The 20,066-nt window shown below is 40.3% G+C and overlaps 1 protein-coding gene across 5 annotated transcripts in view; it reads left to right on the top strand.

Annotated features, from left to right (window-relative positions):
- Nucleotides 1–20,066, top strand: part of DLG5 (discs large MAGUK scaffold protein 5) — a 181,102-nt gene that overhangs the window by 112,351 nt on the left and 48,685 nt on the right. For 3 of the 5 annotated variants that reach the window (XM_073353224.1, XM_073353223.1, XM_073353222.1), the window contains exons 5-8: nt 1,756–1,939; nt 8,572–8,831; nt 13,998–14,310; nt 19,032–19,262. In XM_073353224.1, the coding sequence (XP_073209325.1) occupies nt 1,756–1,939; nt 8,572–8,831; nt 13,998–14,310; nt 19,032–19,262 (988 nt within the window). The remainder of the gene's footprint in view (nt 1–1,755; nt 1,940–8,571; nt 8,832–13,997; nt 14,311–19,031; nt 19,263–20,066) is intronic. The other 2 variants (XM_073353227.1, XM_073353225.1) reach the window with 1 other exon arrangement.

The raw sequence follows: 20,066 nt of genomic DNA, 5'->3' as shown, positions 1-20,066 counted from the left end.
AGAGTATGCTCAGCAGTGTTTCCCAAGTGGGGAATGTGAGACATCTTGGGTGCAATGGCAGCTAAGGCCCAGCAGGAATCTTGTCTGCCATGTCTGTTAAGCACTTTTTGACTGGTTCCTCTAAGTTGAATGAAGACTAGTGGGGAGTTTGAGGCCTATTATTAGGGTGTTAGGGATAGGTGTTTCAGGGAACGACGGCTTGCCAAGGAATTTACTAAGTTTCGAACCAAGCCTTACTCAAGTATAGATACACCTGCTCTATGAATTTATCTTAGTATGTGTCCTGCAAACTCTGAGGTTTAGCAAGTTTTGGATGCTGAACCAAAACCTTGAAAGTTTGGCACTACCCTGGTTTCAACAAAACATTTATCCAAGTTGACTTGTGTTTTCAAGTGACCAGTAATTTTGGATGTCTAATCCGAGACACACAATTTTAAGCCGATTCATAAAATCATGTTTGTCCTATGAATTATTCTTGAAGCTATTTTGGAAGAGAGTAGGTGGAGCTCTCTAGTCGGGGTTGATTTTAACATTGTAATAATTGTGGTAGCATCTCAGAGCCGCAGTCATGGTCCAGGACCCCATTGTGCTAGATGGAGAACAAATACAGAAAAAAACCAAGCCTGCCCCAAATAACTTATTATCCAAGTAAAATCTGAATAGCAGATGCTGAGATCAGTCAGTCCCAGGTGTAAGGATTGCATATATTTAGTCTTGTAAAAATAATTTACCAAAGGCTTAATTTTTTGCCCAAGTTATTTTCAAATTTTTTTAATTTGATGATTTCTATAAGCTCTCCATTGGGTTATTTTGTACAGGAAATGTAGCTCACTTCTTAAGAAAGGAGTGGGAGTATAAGGTGTGCTTATAATATAGAAAAGTGTACAGATTTTTTTTAAAATTGTAAATTTGATTCCAATCACTTTTTTTTTTTAAAAGAGAAACGACAGACAGCAGCAGTTTTATTACAGGGACTTTGAACAGTTTCCTGGTAGGTGGGAGAGTTAGGTCTGAATCACTTTGTTTCAACAATAAAACCTGGCCACATCCTATTGTCCTTCTTTTCTCTAAACTGCAACTTAATACCATTTAATTATATCTCTTGGTCTGCTCCAACAGCAATCTGCTCTAAAGTTGGGCTGCTGCACTGAATTAGAGTTTGAATTATATCCTCAATAATGTGACTTAGTTGTGATTTTAAGTGTGAATATACACTTGTCAACTATTACAAGCAATATACCCAATTTGGTATAACAACTGGTAGCTTTACAACAAAAAACAAAAGCAAACAAGCAGAAAGCTTTTTCTACTCTATTGATGTTTTGTTCTATCATATTGTATTGTGTTGTTCAAGCGTTGTTCAAATATGCTGCTAATTTATTTTGCCTAGAAGATCTTGTATGCCCAGTGACACAATTTCTGTGCCTCTTGAGCAGTTTGCTTGTTGAAATGGTCTACAGGGTCGGGGGCTGCTTGTTCTGCATAAATCTATAATATATCTGTTTTAATGCTGCACAGGGCTTTCAAATCACTTAACTCCAGAAGGTCTCTGGTTGTGCTGCCTATCTTTCTTCAGTAGGATTTAGCTGGCACATGGCATTTGGAATATTCAGATCTGAGGAAATGAGTCAGTTAATTTCATCTGCCTTTTTTAATTTGAAACTTTGATTTGGTTTGATATGGATTAGTGCATCGGCATGAAGAGGGCTTCCTGGAAAGTTTGCATCTAAGTGCTCTTTCTTTGTGGCATTCTAGTACCTTGCATAGTCGACTGCTGAGTGACCAATCACAGCTGAAGGAGGACATGGATACCTTGAAGAGGAAGAATACACAACTGGTGCGAGAGCATAACCATCTCCAACAATCATGTGAGGAAATGAAGAGGCTTCATGATGAGGATCAGAAAGAGATAACAGACCTACGCAGTCAGCAACAGCAGGTAGGCTGTAGCTCTTGGCACGAATACTGTGAGCAACTGTTTAATGTTTTCATGGAATGTAAAGCATTGCATGGCTGGCCTACCACTTACCTTTCTTTTTACCTTTGCACCAATTGGAGTAATGTTCCCTATACACCATATATCTGACAGTGCAAGTCACAAAACTGCCATTTAAAACACAATGATAGTGTGTGCATTTAATTGTCGTTGTTCTCTGATAAGTGACTCTCTAAAATTGACCTTGTGTGGGGTTCCTTCTTCCTTGTGTTTTAGTGACTCTGGATCTCGTGTCTTTTAGTTGGAAAAATCTTTTTACTTTTAAAACCTGCTAGCCCTGCAAACTTGGATCTGCAATATGAAATGTCTTTCAGCATCTAGTAGGATGAGGAGTTGTACTACTTACCTCTCCCAAAAAAACAAAAAGGAGACTACTTATTCTCCAGTAGTTTAGCAGCATCAGCTGGGACTGACAGTGTGGGGGGGAATTTTGGCAGGGGGACATGCAAGGGGGAGAAAGGGTATGGATCGGTGTGGATTGAGGTTATATGTGGGTGGATTTGGGGGGAAGGAGAGAACGGTGTGTGTGAGAGGGGGAATAAGGACTGGAAGAGATGAATAGGCTCATAGACTTTAAAGTCAGAAGGGACAATCATGATCATATAGCCTGACCACCTGCACATTGCAGGCCACAGAACCTCACCCACTCACTTCTGAACTAGACCCCTAACCTCCGGTGGAACTACTGAAGTCCTCAAATCATGATTTAAAGACTTACACCAGTTTTTAAACCTGTAAGTGATCTGTGCTCCATGCTGCAGAGGTAAAAAAAAAAAAAAAAGAAAACAAAACCCCAGGATCTCTGCCAATCTGACCACAGGGGAAATTCCTTCCCGACCCCAAATCGGGAGATGAGTTAGATCCTGAGCATGTGGGCAAGACCCACCAGCCGGACACCTGGGAAAGAATTCTCTGTAGTAACTCCGAGCCTCCCCATCTAGTGTTCCATTACGGGCCATTGAAGATATTTGCTGTTAGCAGTTGCAGACTGGTACATGCCATTGTAGGCAGTCTCCTCGTGCCATCCCCTCCATAAACTTATCAAGCTCAGTCTTGAAGCCAGTTAGGTTTTTTGCCCCTAGTGCTCCCCTTTGGAGGCTGTTCCAGAACTTCACTCTGATGGTTAGAAACCTTAATCTTATTTCCAGCCTAAACTCGTTGATGGCCAATTTATATCCATTTGTTCCTGTGTCCACACTGGCGCTTAACTTAAACAACTCCTCTCCCTCCCTGGTATTTATTCTGTAATGGAGAGACTGTGAGGATAGGAAGGAGAAAACACTGTGCAAAGGGAGAAACAGGGAGAGTAGGAAAGCAAGGGAATCCATTATTAGACATTACAGACAAGTTAAATTCAGGGACAACTTAAGGAACATATGAAAAGACTTGCCAAGACATTCTTTTCATTTAATAGATATTTTCTCTCATATGCACAGATGATCTAGACATAGAATATATGGATTATTATCAGTTAAAAAAAGTCCACATTCTTTTAAACTCCCCTCAGTCAGCCAGAGGCAGATATTAAATATACCTTTGAGACATTACTCAAAGTGCCTGTGTTTGTCTGCACCTACCAGCCCAGCCTTGCTCTTACAGATTGGTTGCCCCTCACAGGTACCTTTCTTTGTGTAACCTTAGAATCCAGTGTAAAATCTGTTTACCAGTGAGTTGTGGATTACCTTGTTTATAATTGCTCTCTATGCTCCCCTCCTTGTTTGCCAGTAAAATAAAAGGGAGTTGTCCCTTAGGATCTTGGTAAAAAACCACTGGCTGTTAATTTATCTGTACTAGTAGGAAATTTTTTTGAAGCGTCAATTAATCGTAAAGAGGAATTGGGATTACATAAACTGTTAAATAAGGAGGAAGTTTGACATCAACAGACCCAAATGTCTGAGTTTAACACTGATTTATACATTGAAGGGACATGGTCATTTTAAAACTTCTATATTTTAAAAATGGGTGCCTAAACTTAGGCTCTTAAATTCGTATTTAAGCCCCTAAATACGAGGCCCAATTCTCAGAATTGCTGAGCGCTCAGCTCTGTGCATCTGTTCCAAAGCCCTTTGAGTCAGTGGAAATACTGATTGCAGCCTATCCTGAAAAGACAATGGATCTGACTACTTTTGGCTTCATGAGTACTTCGGGTGGAGGTGTTTTGGTTTGGTCTGTTTTTTTTTTTTGGAATAGGAATTTATATATAAATGTTACCGTAACCTCATTTCAACCCTTAGACAAAATTTCAGCCTTAAGAGACTTATTATTGAATTACATGCCTCTTACTTTAAGGGTTTACAATGAAAACGTAACACAAGTTTTTGCCAGAATAACAATGAATCAAAGCATATCTGCACTGACTTGATAATTTTGGGCACATTGTTAATAGTTAACTGTTGATTGTTTATTCATCGTTCTTGAACATCACATCATACTCATAGTAACAAAGTTGAGTGCTTTTTTAAATAAAACTGTTAAGAATTGACCCTTTCCTAATATGAAGAAAGAACTCTGGATAATTATAAGCTTTAGTCATGCTAAATCTAATTTAAAGGCTTATGATAATGAAAAAAGAATGGCTTTTGTCCCTTGATCGTTAGGTATTTCTTGGGACAGGAATAGCTGTGGGCATGCAAAAGTCCAGCCTGTGTTTATATTTGGAAAGTATCACAAAAAATGAGTGGCAGTTTTTCTTTCTCCCAGTAACACCTTTAAAGGTTAGGGGAATGATTGAACAAAGTTTGGTTATTTAGGTTCACAGACACTATTCAGTTAGAACAATGCTACAGATTGATTAATGCTTTTAAACTTCAAACTTAAAAAAAAAAGAGAGCTTTTCAAGGATGAAAGAATGGAAGAATGAATTAAGCAGTCTCAACACCAAGTTGGTTGGTGTTTTAATCGTAGTAAAGCTCACATGCTAGGGATAAAAATAGGCAAGAGGGCTGGCAGAAAAAAACAACCTGGAAGTGGCAGTGAGTCCACCGTTCATTTACAGAAAAGGGATCATTCAGTTGGAACAGTTACGGTAACTTGTGGAATGGCCAAATAGATGGCTTTGCCTAACTCTGTGGGCTGATTCACGAGACAAACTTTAAATTTAAATGGTTAAGCTTCAGAAGCAAAATCGATACAAACAAAAATAATTACTTGCCAGACTTGAAGGGTAAAAGTCAAAATAAGCTATAGAGACTGAGGTGTTAACAGTGTTTTTAGTTTTTGTTTTGTTTTTGTTTCTTTGTGGGGTTTTTGTTTTATTAACTTTGTATTTTGTCTTGCTCGTTTCCTCTGATATCAGGTTAACTTGAAGGGGTGCTCCTATATATCTGTATATGTGAAACAACTAGGACTGCAGAAGTTTGGATTTTTATTCCCTGCTCTGCTACACTACAGATTCGCTATGCGAGTTTGGTCAAGTCACTTACCCTTTCTGTGCCTTAGTTTCTCACTCTGTAAAATGGTAATGTGAAACCTAAGGTGCCACAAGTACTCCTTTTCTTTCTACCACAAAGTGCTATTCAGCTTTAATGTTTGTCCAGCAATTGGAGATTCTTTGATTGGAAGCACAGCATAAAGTCAGTGTTATTACTATTATCTGTTTTTTCAAAATAATTTAATATTGTGCAAACTTCATCATTACCCTTTTCAAGGAAATTTTGTTAAATTCAGACAATGAGGAACATGCATGGCTCCTTTTCTTGGTATGTCAGTGTGAATCATGTTGTCCTGAAGGAATGCCATCAGTCTTATCTTAGTCTTTGTCATTTTGAATCTGGATTAATCTAAATCTATTTTTGTTGGTCTCTCTGATGTGTCATGCCATCACCAGACTGTAGCAAAACACAGTAGCCCAACTGCTTGAGAAACAAAACTGTTAATCAAATGACTACTACTGTGTGGGACTGTCCTTGATTTCCTGAACAGCAGCTGACTGGCCTTTAAGTTTCTATTGTTCGCGTATGAGGTTTTCGTTGCCATGGCTGTATCCTTGGGTCCAGCTTGGACTATTTTCTCTTCCTCATATTGGGGCTTTGGATGGGAGATTTTCCTTATTACTATGATTCCTGTTTGTGGCATTTTCACTTTTCTTCCCTTCCTCCCTCCAAACCCCATTTGCATTTTAGAGTCTTTATTTTAAACTTAGTCAAACTCCTGCTATCTTTGGATTAGTCTTTTCTCTTTCTGCTTACTTAATCTGATAGTTGTTTAAGATTATTGTCAATGAGAAGGGGCCCCATACATTTTAGGCTGTGAGAAGATGTTTGCTTCTGTCTGAGAGTTTCAGATATTCAGCTCCTAAGTTTGGTTTCAGTACCATTTCTTTTTCTTTTTCAGTAAACTTTGTTTTTCTTAGACGGTTCAGTGATGGTCAAGGCCCCATCCCTACCCAGTAACGGCGCTTAAGCACATGCTTAATTTTAAACACATGCTGAAGTCTGCTATTTAAAAAGTGTGCTCCCCTAAATGTGGGTGGACAAAAGAACGTGCTGATGTTATTTCCTGAATCACATCCTAAGGTCTCAGTTCAGCAAGGCACTGAATCATGTGCCTACTTCAAGCATGAGTAGTGCCCCAGAAGTGAATGGGACAACACACAAGCTTGAAGTTTGGCACCTGATTAAGTCATTGCTAAATTGGGGCTCTGTTATGTCCAAATTGTCAAGTTGACTTGGAACCAAACAGCTCAGAGTTCTTGTCAGTTGGGTTTTTGTACCTCTAGGTTTGTTAAAGGGGACAGTGTCAGGATAAAAATCATACTGTTAGGAGCCTCACTTTCTGACCTGTGTGGTTGTGATGTATAAGATCAGCTTTATCAAGTTGCAGTCTGGGTTACTGGTGATCTATAGAGAACTGGCAGTCATATAAAGTTGGTAGCTGCTACTCATTTCCAGCTTCTTCTCCAAGCATCTAGGCTTTTCAGTGTAAAGAAGAGCCTGAGTGTGTGTAGAAGCAGCAGGAATTAAGGAGTCAGCAATGACTATAATTAGGGCTCCGTGTCTGTCACAGAGGTCACGGATTCCGTGACTTTCCGCAGCCTTCGTGACTTCTGCAGCGGCCAGTGTGGCTGACCCCAGGGCCTCCCAAGCAGCTGGCCCCAGGGACAGCCACACCGGCTGCTGCTGGAGCGGCTCTGCAGCCACTTGCTCAGGCTTGCCCATAGCCAACTGCTCCGGTCGCTGCTTAGGTGGCCCTGGGCAGCTGGCTCTGGGGACCGCTTAAGCAGCGGTCCCAGGGGAAGCTGGAATAGCCACTGCTCGTCAGCCCTGGCAGCTGGTGCCACTGCCCACCCCTGGGCAGCGACACCCCCCACCCCAAGATTTAGTCATGGGTATTTTTAGTAAAAGTAAAGGACAGGTCAAGGGCTGTGAATTTTTGTGTATTGCATACAACCTGTCCGTGACTTTTACTAAAAATACCCATGACTAAATCATAGCCTTAACTATAATTGCCAAGGGAGTGTTGGGCAATTGCAAATGGTATACTAGTAGTCTGTGTGATCATGAACAGGAGGGGAAGTGATCCACAAGGTTTCTCTCTGTATTTGTGGTCCTTGCAACGAAACTGTCAGCAATCTCTCAGAGCAGTGGTGGGCAACCTGCGGCCCACGGGTTGCACACAGCCCGTCAGGGTAATCCGCTGGCAGGCCGCCAGGCAGTTTGTTTACGTTTACACGGCTGCCCGCAGCTCCTAGTGGCCACGGTTCGCTGTTCCTAGCCAATGGGAGCTGTGGGAAGTATTTTATGAAAGTATTCCTTTTAAGTTTCTCTAGTACCCTCCTCAAATGCATCTAAACTTTAGGCTAGATTTGACCCTTTTAAACATAAAACTCACAATATTTTTGGGAGCAAAATAATCTAGCTATGGGTAGCTTTCTGAACAAATGCTTCTTTACTAGATGTTTTTAAGATGAAATAACTATGTATACTGAAATGCATGACTGCATGTAAATCTTACCCAGACTAGCCTTTCATCTTTTGAAATTTAAGTTATATGAGTTTGAATTGTTGTTGTGAGTGAGACTGGTAAAATGAGGTATTAATCACTATTATTACAGCTTCCAAAGTTATGTTTTGGGGTAGTGCTTTATAATTTGGCAGCTGAAATGTGGAAAAGTTATTATCAGTATTTGTTCAACTAGTAATAGTAAACTAAGTTAGATATTTCCTTGTCTAATGTTGTGGTTTTTTATTTTTTTTTAAGACCCATGTGTTAAGACTAACTACTGGTACCTTTTTTGCCCTTTTTATTTAGATTGCTTGTCTATAGCAAAGCAATTTTTATAGGACTATTGATACTGTCATGTTTTTCCATCTAAATGTATCGAATGTGAGTATTACCAGCCTGAAGCTAAGAATCTTGTATGTAGAGGTTTCCTTTTCAAAATGGCCTAATTCAATTTAAATGTTTTTTCATGGACATTGAGTTTGAGGAGAAAAGTAGCTAAGTAGTAAGCAAAAAACGTTAAGTAGTTTTCATATTTAACAGGTCTCCTAAGATATTCATACTATTTAAAAACAAGTGAAAAGTCTCTTTTACGTGTACCTCTTACTGAAATTATCCTTTTGTTTGTTTGTTAGGTTATGAAACAGAATGGATCCTCAGAGATACTAAATAAACTCTATGATACAGCAATGGACAAGCTAGAAGGTGTGAAAAAGGATTATGATGCGTTAAGGAAACGGTACAATGAGAAGATAGCAAGCCACAATACAGACCTTAGCCGGCTAGAACAGACTGAGGAGGAGAACAGGCGTCTTCAGAAGCAGATTGACATGTTAATGAAACAGAGGGACACAGCAATACATGTCCAGCAGCAGTATTCCTCCTCTCTTAGAAGGTATAGGCAGCTTTTGGTGACTTGCATGTACATTGTGTAGGCGATACCAATTCTGCTGCTGAGTGGCATTTTAAAGAGATGGTAACATAAACCAGTATTTTTCTAAACATTTGTGTATCTACAGTGGAAGGCACCTTAGTCAGTATGTAAAAAAAACAAAAAGAACTCCACCCCCCCCCCCCCAACTTCAGGGACTAAAAATCATTGAGAGGAAATTATTGTCCTGCCCAACCTTTCCCAGGATTATGTTTTTATGTATGTAAAATCCTGTAAAAACTGTCCTTCAGTTCATCTAAGAAAACTTGTGGTTCATAGGGGTTTATTCTTTCTTCTCAGCTGTACTTGACTCCTATCTAAGGGGAGTCAAATGTCCATTCAGGGGTACATTAGTTGTTGTCAAACCTGAAAGGTTTGGGGCTTTGTTTGCCAGGTTTAATGAACTCGACTCAATAGATGATGAATCCATTGTAGCATAAACATAGGCTGCCAGGTAGAGTTCTTGTTCCTGGAGTGGAGTTTTAGCTAATGAAGAGGGCCCCAGGCCTAGAGAAAACCTTCATGGTGCTGTAATGGTATCTCAGACTGTGTGCTGATCTCCAGTGATGCTGCAGCCTGACGGCATCATGGGTTAGAGTCTGCTGAACAGAAGTCAGTGAGGGTGTGTCTTCACTAGGAAACTTCTGACCTGTTCTTTAGCAGGGCTACCAGCTGGGTAAATGCCGGCACAGAGTGGGCACAGGCATTTTTAGCATCATGTCATCTAACTCGACCCTGCACGTGGCTTACGCTAGATCTTGAATGGCTTACACCACTGCTTAAAAGGGGGTAAGAAAAGTACAAGTGTAGAGAAGACCTGAAAAGGATGTGTGTAGGTGGGTTGGGGGTGCCCAGAGGTGGATTTACAGTGAAACACAGGGTGCCCTGGCACGGGGCCCGACTCAGTGAGGGCAGAAGCTTGGTCCTGCCAGCTTCTGGGGCTCCTGCTGCAGGCTCCACCCCCACCGGCACCCACGGAGCGTGCCATGTTCCCGCCCCTCCCAACACTTTCCCTGCTGCCAAACAGCTGTTTGCTAGCGCTCAGGTCGCTCCTGGAGGGAAGGGGAGGAGCGGGGCTGCAAAGCGCTCAGGGGAGGAGGCAGAGAAGAGGCGGGGGCGGGGCCTTGGGGAAGGGGGTAGAATTGGGGCAGGGCAGAGCAAAGGCGGGGCTCCTGCACCTCCACGGCACATATTTCTCCCCCCGTTACAATAGTTAGCTAATGGTACAAACAGTATTTGGAAAGATCATTAAGTGGTTTGCCGAGACCGTCAGTGATTTTCAAGTGGTCTGTGGAAAAATAAGTTAGACTACAAAAACAATCAAGGTACCTCACTTTATTTTCATTTACTTCCTATTACTTATAGGAGGAGGATGAAGAAAAAAAGAATGAAAAACAGGGGTGGAAGGGAGATAAGAGAGAATGTTCTTTTTCTTGGCTGAGTCCCAAGGAGGGGCCCCAAAAATGAAGCTGAGCACAGGGCCACACTAACTCTAAATCCGCCACTGGGGGTGCCATGGGTTTTTTCTGCCATAAGTTAGGGATAACCTTATGAGGGTCAGAGCTGAAAGTCTAAAATTCTCTCTCACTGTTTTCTGGTTTCCTCCCATCATCCCGTGAACACAGAACTCTGTTAGCTGGGATGAGGGCTGCAGCATGGACACATTTGCATTGCCATTTATGTATCTGTGATGCATCAGAAGGTTAAACTGGCAACGTTTTGTACCTGCTTTGTTGACTTCTGGACGTGTGCAAAAGCTTAATGTGCGGTCGTGAGCAGTGCGGGAACTCTGGCTATATTGACAAAGCCTTGGTGACCAATGTTATAGTCCTGTTCTATAGAGAGGAAGTAAATTTTATACGCAGACTTCTATTTAAATTCTAGAATCTACTTGCTTGGGGATTTGCATAATATACTGGCTCTTAACGAGGTATATGGAATACTCCGCTCAAGGTTAGTACTGTATAGTCACTGAAAGAGTCCTCATGAAGAAACGAAGTCTGTTAGAAAATCTATTGTGTTGTGTGGTATAATAGTGTAGCACTGGAATGTGAAGTCTGGGGAATTTGAGGAACTGCAGTCCTGTTTCTCAGTAGCATATGAGAAATCAAGTTAATTGAACTGAGGAACTTATTTCATTGAGTTTTATTCATTTTGTATGGGTGGTTTGTTGTTGTTGGGTGGTATTTTTGTTTTTTTTGTGAGTGCATAGTTATGGGGTTTTAACCTGTTAGCTCTTTGCTTGTGACTTCTTTTTCCCTCTTCATAACCATTCAATCAAAAATATATTTAACTGAATGGTAAATTTATAATTAAAAACAGCTTGAAAATAATCCTTGTGCATGGTCAGTATATTGTTTTTAAGCATGAAATATTGCTCTTTTCAAAATTCATTTTTCAGAGTATCAAATATACCAAATCTGCAGTTTAGGTTAAGGACTAACTCGCTACAAAACTTGAAAACTTCAGCACTTTTTAACTGCAATTTGGTTTAAAAACATATTTAAGCAGAGTCTAAATTGCATTTTGTTTTTGTTTAACAAAACATGGCTTGGTAGTACTGACCCTGTGGATAGAATAGGAAGCCTCTGAGCTGTGAAAGTGTGATGCCAGCTGTCTCTTGCTCTTTCCTCCTTGGAGGCAGAGAGCAGTCGGCTCAAGGTCAGTTCTGAAGCCAGGTTTTCCACGTAAAACTTCATTGTATATCTACTCAGCTATCCGTATTATGATAGTTTAACAGATAGAAGAATCCTCTACAGAAGATATGATTTTCCTCCCCCATTTAAATACTCCCTGATGGCTTAAGTGTTTTTTCTTCTGCTTAAAAAAACAATCTTTATATCATGTAGCCTCTTTATAGCTGATGCCCCGTTTCCGTTCGGCAGATACTGATTTAATTTTTTCCCCCCATTCCCTTCTCTGTGACCATAATGATGCTTGGAATGCACACGGCCACAAGGTTATATATCACGTATGTGTCTCTCACAGGCTTTTAATGTGTTATCTATGCCCGGTAAGGTGCAGTCTCATCCTCAGGTTTGCCCACAACTCCAAAAGAAAAATAAAATAAAGTACTTAACAGTAGATTTTTCTGTTGTCTACAGACTGGGGATCTGTAAGGAGATTCTTTAATCTGCACTAATGGCAGAGGAGACACTTGCAAATTACTGACAGATGTCTAATGGCATGGAGATGCTTTAAATTTGCAGGTGCCCTCAACTAAATATCTTAGGTAGCGTTCCCTGCTTACCTGATAGGCCCAGAGCCTGGCACAGCCTGACAATCAGGCTTACAGCTCTGGTTTCCAGGGTCAAAGCATCATATACTGGCTTGCACAAGAACCATGTCTCGATCATGCTAAGTGTTTGTGTGAGAACACAAAATATGCTAGAGGCCTATAGGAATTGCCATGCTGAATCAGACTAGATCTGTTAAGGCAGGTACACTGTTTCTGCCATTGGTAATAACCAGATGCTTCAGGAAAAAAGGTGCAAAGAAATCCCTTTGTGTAAAATTATGGAAGAATATGCTCCTAGGAGAAGTTTCTTCCGAACTCCCATCAGTTAGTGGTTGGCTTATGCTCTGAAGCATGAGGATTTATATCCTTCATTATTTTTTAAATTCTATCAACATAACTGTGGATGCTCTTATTATTCATATGGATATCTAAGTCTTTTCTGAATCTCACTAAGCTCTTGGCCTCTTACACCTTGTGGCAATAAACTTCACATATTAACTACATGTTGTGTTAAAAAGAAATACTTTTTTAAATCAAATTTAAATTTGTTGCCCTTAAGTTAGCTGATGACCCTTTGTTCTCTTATCAGAATAAGGCAAATGGGAGCATCCAATTTACTGTCCTTATCCCCCACATTTTCCACACCTCTAATTTATCTCCTTTCTAAACAATGGCACTGGTAATTTCCGATGCCCATTTCTCCCCCCACCCCCGCCTTTGCTATATCCTTTCCAGGATGGAGTGCCCAGAACAGAACACATTATTTCAGGCAAAAACAGATCATCAATTTCTGTAATGGTGTATTTTCAGAATTATTATTGATCACATTTTATATACATTATAAAAAAATTATTTGCTTTATTTTTACTGCTTCTGTGCATCAAGTGCATGTTTTTCCTATTTTAATTACAAATCTTCAGTTGCAACCACCCAGCCTTCTCATATCTCTAAATGGGTTCTGGCCAGGTGGGGCAGGAGTTCTGGAGATGGGGGTGGGGGGGCTTCTGGGACAGAAATGGTTGAAAAGGACTGCACTCGTACACTAAGGGCTTGTCTGCACGTACAGCACTGCTATAGCACTTTAGTGAAGATGCTACTATGCTGACGGGAGAGCTTCTCTCATTGGCGCAGTTAATCTATCTCCATGAGAGGCAGTGGCTAGGCTGATGGGAGAAGCTCTCCCTTCAATGTTCGCAGTTTACGCCAGGGTGAGGTTGATATAACTCTGTCACTCATGGGTGTGGATTTCTCACACCCTGAGTAATGTAGTTATACCGCTGTAAGTTTGTAGTGTGGATGGATGCCCTTTAAAAAAAGGTGTTCTGCAAAGTTTTGCTGTTTAATGGATACTCTTGAACATGTAGGAAGCATTTAGTTGTATAGATGTGCACTACAATAAGATTATCCGGAGGAGAGAAGCAAAAATGATAAAAGGTTTAGAAAACCTGACCTATGAAGAAAGGTTTAAAAAAAAAAAAAGGGCATGTTTAGTCCTGAGAGAGAGAAGCTGGTAAGTTTTCACATAAGTTAAGGGCTATTACAAAGCGGATAATAATTAATTGTTCCCCATGTCTGCTAAAAGTGGGACAAGAAGTAATAGGTTTAATCTGCAGCAAGAGAGATGTAAGCTAGACATTAGAAAAAACTTTTTAATGATAAGGTAGTTAAACTCTGGAATAACCTTTCGAGGGAGGTTGTGGAGTCCCCATCATTGGAAGTTTTTAAGAACAGGTTGAACAAACACCTGTCAAGGATGATCTAGGTTTACTTGGCCCTGCCTCAGTGCCAGGAGCTGGACTTGATTGAGTCCCTTCCAGCCCTACATTTCACCAGCTCTATAAAAGGAAAATGCAGAATGATGGAAGCGTCTTTGTTTCTTTTTTTTTGTTTAGGTTTGAGTCAATTCAGCAAGAGCTAAGCAAAGCAACTGCGCAGAACAAGGAGTTGCAGAGAGAGATGGAGCGGTTACAGTCAGAAGTGACGCGGTTCAAAACAATGCAGCTGAAGGCAGTGAAGGATGCAGAGAAGTACAAGGAAGAGAGAGACTCTGTTTTCAATGAGTATCGCCTCATAATGAGTGAGAGAGACCAAGTGATCAAAGAGGTGGATAAGCTTCAAACTGAGCTAGAGCTTGCAGAGTCCAAACTGAAAAACACTTCCTCAGAGAAAAGAGTGGCTAGTGAAGAGATGGAAGCTTTAAGACAGGTACCAAGGGACCATTTTGTTGTGGGTGGGAGGATAAAGCGGTTTTACCAGTGCCTTCTTGCAGCTGTGCAAAAAAAAATGTGTGCCCGATAGATGGGAAACATGGCTTCATTGTGAAAAGGAAAGTCCTGGCTGATGTTCTCCTGGCGGCACTCTTTATTGAATACAGTCGAGTACCTGTCAGCTGCAATCTGCTATGCACTTGACTTGTTCTGTTCAGTTCACTTCAAATTCCTCATTTTAACAAGCCAACCTTTTGTATCCAGCAAATGATGCACTGTATAACAATAGATAGAACTCAGATATATATTTTTTTTCTTTCATTTTTAACTTGTAGCTAAGAGACACACATCTGGGCATTATCTATTAAGAAAAAAGGCCTAGCATTATAAAATAGACTCTCAGCCTCATTTTAACATCTACTCAAAGACTACAATTATGCCCCCCTGTTCTTTGCCGTTTAGCCTCTCAAAATAGGAGATATTTGGCACTGTGATTTACAAAAATGCAGGCACTGCTTTATAAATCATATTAATCCCAAAGCAGTATTACTTCAGCAATATATTCTTAATGTTTAAAACACGAGTGCTGTTAGTAGGATTTACAAATGCAGCATGGTGCTAAATAGTAAAATAGTATTCAGTTGGTCATTCAATTTTCAAATATTTTGCTTAGGTGATTCACATATGACCAAATACTTTTCTAGTGCCCATAAATCCTTTTTTTTTTTTTTGGCTTTTCTTTCACATGCTTGTCATTGATCACAAATAATCCTTTACATAAAATTATCCAACTGCAGTTCTGAATACCAGATCTCTCTTATTTAGGTACATAAATATGGGTTAGGCTATGTAGCCAACACTCAAACAACCAAGTTAAAAAAACTTTGGCCTAACAGTTGAACTTGGTAGGTGCTAGCTGTCTGGAACCTAAATCAATAAGGCCTGGTCTACACTTAAAAACAAATAAAATAAATAATTGACCTAGCTATGTCACTCAGCTGTGAAAATGTTTGCACCCTGAGCACCATAGTTAGGTCAACCTAACCCCAGTGTGGATATGGCGAGGTAAATAGAAGGATTCTTCCGTTGACCACTGCCACTCAGAGAGGTGGATTAACTACATTGATAGAAAAACCCCTTCCATTGATATGGGAAGGGTCCGTATTATGGCTCTACAGAGGCAGAGCTGCAGCGCCATAGACATAGCTAAAAGGTGGGGTTTTCAGAAGCTCTCAGTGTTGGCCTAACTCCGATCCCATTGAAGACAATCGTAGTTTTACCATTAACTTCAGTGATAGCAGGGTAAAGGTAACTTCTGTAAATCTCACCCAAAGTTGACTGAACACTCATAATTTGTTTTAACAATCCACACAGTTCCTACAGCAATTTGCATGGGTGCTTATTAAGCATAAGATTAAAAAATAAAACAAATAAGCATTCCCGGAGAGTTAGCTCACAATCTTGAAAGCACTTGGATGAGTAGTTGAATAGGGACAGGAAGAAGGACATAATCCTGATGAACAAGATGCTAGTTGCTGACATATTTTTTTAAAATAAAATGTTATGAATTTTTTTTTAAGGTCAGATAGAATTTCTGTGTCTGTATAGTGAGGCTGCTGCCGTAGCTTTTGCTTGAACAACTCTTTTAATTATATAAATCAGGGGTTCTCAAACTGGGGGTCTGGACCCCTCGGGGTCACGAGGATATTACATGGGAGGCCGTGAGCTGTCAACCTCCACCCCAAACCCCGCTTTGTCTCCAGCATTTATTATAATGTTAAATAAATTAAAAACTATTTTTTATATATGGGGGAGGGGGATTGCACTCAGAGTCTTGCTATGTGAAAGGAGTCACCAGTAAAAAAAAAAGTTTCAGAACCACTAATATAAATTAACATTACTGTGCTGGCACTTCAGTTTTTCTTTATAATTATGGGGATATTCTGCCTCTGAGCAGGGTGTTCCTTTGTTATGTAATGCTGACCATCTGAACTTGTATTTATCTAGTTCTGACTGGATCTAGTACCTGGGCAGGAATTTGAGAGGGATATACAGGTGGTTTATTGATCAAGTGACACTTCCGCTTGGAGTACCATGCATGAGAATCCCACGTAAACGGGATTATCCTTTCAACGAGTTTGACTATATCTCGTACTACAATTGCTTCCTATTGTGTGTAGCTCCACCTAGTGATATGTTGCTGTTATGACGGTCATGTTATTATGGTCATAGCTATTTGTCTAAAACAGCACTGCATCAATTTAAGCTGTTTTAAATGTTCATCCTAGTACATCTGTGTATAGTGATGCAGTTTTTGTGCTATTCTAAAATGTAAAAGCTATCAAAGCTAGGGTTTTTTTAAATAATTTTAGCTTTTAAAGATTAATGAGCCATGAACTCTCAGACCTAGTGCTACTCCCTAGTTTCTAAATCTTCATGGGGTCCTGCTTGCTCAAACACAAATGGATTAAACCATATCCAGACACTTCTGAAATCTATGGCGCACACAGGTGATAGAACAAATCAAAAGTAGGAAAATGGAATTAAGCTTTCTTACTGCGGACAATTTCAGGCAAGAGTCCAATGATTTAAGCTATACACAGAGCTTTCGATAAGGGATTTTTGTCTGTTATTGCAGGCTCAGGTAGCCTGCCATACCATTTTACTTTTAGGATGGGGGTGCACAAGCAACTACCTGGGTATATAATATTTTATCTCAGCAATTCAGTTGGCTCTTTCCTTTGGCGAACAAGTTGTATTCACTCTTGTATCTTACAGGGCTCTTCATCACAAATGTATTCACATTTGAAAACTTCCTACAACAGAGAGAATTTTTATCACAGATGCAAAGAGCAGTTCACTTTCTGCCTGGGAACTATCTACATTCTCCATCTGATATATAACAATGAAACAGTGTAATTTGAGTTTTACATACCTGTAGGCAGAAGCAAATTGAGCAAGAAAGAGCAATACTTGCCTAATCATTATTAGCACTGTCCCACGCTAAAAGTTGTAGCAGTACCTTTTGTAAATAATAGCTGCAATATGGCAGTTCTTGTTTACCAAGAGAATAGTATAAACTCTTCAGCTGGGATTTGGGACTGAAGTCCCACAGTTTTTTTTTTTTTTTTTGTATTTACAGCATCCATTTCTGTTTGCTAAAGAGAAGAGAATTCTCTGGTGATCCATGTTAGCAATCTTCCCTGCCACACTGTAGTCTCTGTTTTCACCTACTTATATCCAGAAGTCTTGCTTTCCCAGCATTGTGTGGAATTTAACACTTCCACCGTATTCAGCCATCATGCTGGTGCCATGCAGAATGATTCTTCAGACCAGAGTGCTGCATTTTCTATCGGGAATTGTTTTGATGGGCATCAGATGATATTTGGTCTTGTACTGTCAGGTTGCTGTTCCATCTAAACCACATAAAACAAATAAAGCGGAGAGAAGGCCGTACTCTTGGTTAGAGAGAGGAGATGTCTGTTCTAAATCAGCCAGTTGCTTTATTTTATGTCCGCTTGAGCACCTCTGAGAAAACTATGGCAATGCCTAATTTTTCCAAAGGTTTTTAAAGTATGATTTTCTAATATTTAAAAGCCTTGTCAGGAATTATTCCTCTGCCACAGTGCTTTGTTGGCCTTTTGGCTCTGCTGAACACCGATGAAGCTTTATTACTTCTATATCACCTTTATCCAAGGATCTCAAAACACTTTCTGCAGAGGAATTATTCAAGCCAGGCGACAAACTGATGTGGTGGGCCTGATTTTTTTCCCCGAGGTTCTAAACAACCCCAGCTCCCACTGAAGTCAGCTCCTCAGAAAATCAGGACAAGTGGTTTGTTCGGGGTCACACAGACTGCATGAGTGCTGGGAATAGAACCCAGGAGCCCTGTGCAAGTCTCCTGCTCCAACTACAAGACAGAAATCTCTGGTATAATATAACAGCAGAATTGTTTTTAAGACCTTAACAGTTCTATTTAAAGTCTCCTAAGAATAACTTTGTCTTCATGGTGTTGCACAGGCCCATGAAATAGTATGTTCACACCTCGCAGGTGACTGGTATGCTACACTCGACATAATGTATTGTTCACAGTATTATGGCGCGTCATATTCTTATCTTACAATTGTAACATTTCACATGTACACACAATTGGTGCCTCACGCTGTAAGATTCTCAAGTCCCTTTAAAACGTCTGTGAAGCTTCAGGGCACTCATTCACTTAGGTTGGAAAATATTCTCTCAGCCATGCAATAATGAAGGAAATTGCTTTGAAATAACACGAAAGGGAAAGGTTTGTGCTCACATTGTGCAAAGGAGAGCTGTATAGTACTATGTAATTACAACATTGAAAAAATATGTTTAAAATATGTAATATGATTGTTTTGTGTTAAATCTGAGTGGCTGTCCAGGACTCCTGAGGACTTGCAACAAATGTACTCTCTCCAGGTTTCTCAGAGCCATGAGTGTTCTTAGATTATGTGCTTCATTATTCAGACAGCAGGGTGTTTAAAGGTGGTGGCATGGCAGTTTTAACACTTTGCTGAATGTTGTTAGCTATTCTTTCTCTGTATTTAATATGGGGACAGAGCTGTACAATTCTCCATTTTGCAGAATGTTCGTTATATACCCCCAGTTTTTAAGGTGTCAATGTGTATTCAACTGGAAAGAAGAAATATTGCTCTGTACCTAACACCTTGCAAACAATGGGTCTCGTTGTAGGAGCTAAACTCAGCTCTAGTGGAAAGAGATCGAGCAATTTGTGAGAGGAATGAGTTGCTGGAAAAGTACTGTCATGAAGTGAAGGACAAGGCTGAGGCCCAGAAGGAACTTGATCAAGCTTGCAAGGATATAGAGACAGTGAAGGAAGAAAGAGATGTTGCCAGGAAAGAGAGAACAGAAGCTATCATCCAGAGAGACCATCTGCTAAGGGAATATTACCAAGCTCGTCAGGTACTGGCTGTCTTTGTAGATGGCTTTTTCTTTTTAGGTCAAAGAGCGTAAATGCCATTCGGCATGCTTGTAAAAGACGTGGTATAAATTTATTATTTTTTTTTAATTTCAATGAAGAATGCTTCATATGCATGCGTGCATGCACTCCTTAAGAGGGGGAGTGACTAGCTACTTCTTTAAAATAAATCAATCAGTCACAGTGTTTAAGTTTTCATTTATAAAGGGTTAATAGATGGTTTTAATATATGGTTAACAGATTGTTATAGCCCAATATTTCAGCAGGTTACAGTAGTAGTGTGGCTGGAACATCGCCCCCTTGTGGATGTTCCAGGACACCATTTGAGGCAGGCTCCATCAGCTAGTTTTCCCATCAGTCTTATTCCATTTCTGGGTAGGATTGAGCGGCTCAAACCCCAAAATGTTCAATAACAAAAAAAAAAAAAAAAAGTCCCCAAACACTAGGCTGTCCCACAATCTTCTGGTGGGAAGAGGGGTAGAGAGGCGCATCCCTGTCCTTTCCTTTGGGCTTGGTTCCTCCACTAGTGTCTTATTTGAGTGTTGTTCACTCCTTGGGGTCTGGCTGTTTGCCTGTCAGCCCTGAACTGAGCCAGGTGGTCGTCTTTTATTCTCCCTCCTGTCTTGGCATTGTCTGTAGCAGGGTAGGGCTAGGTGGATCCAAAGGCACTCCTTAACCCCTTCTTTGCTGATATGGATCATCTCAGTCACTTAAAACAATCTGTAATACCTTCTGCTGGCGTGCTCGTATATATCTGTTACATAGCTACCTTATGTCTGTAACATGCT

Source organism: Lepidochelys kempii, chromosome 7, assembly GCF_965140265.1.
Source record: "Lepidochelys kempii isolate rLepKem1 chromosome 7, rLepKem1.hap2, whole genome shotgun sequence".
Classification (NCBI taxonomy): domain Eukaryota; kingdom Metazoa; phylum Chordata; order Testudines; family Cheloniidae; genus Lepidochelys; species Lepidochelys kempii.
This window is presented reverse-complemented; position numbering and strand designations above follow the sequence as displayed.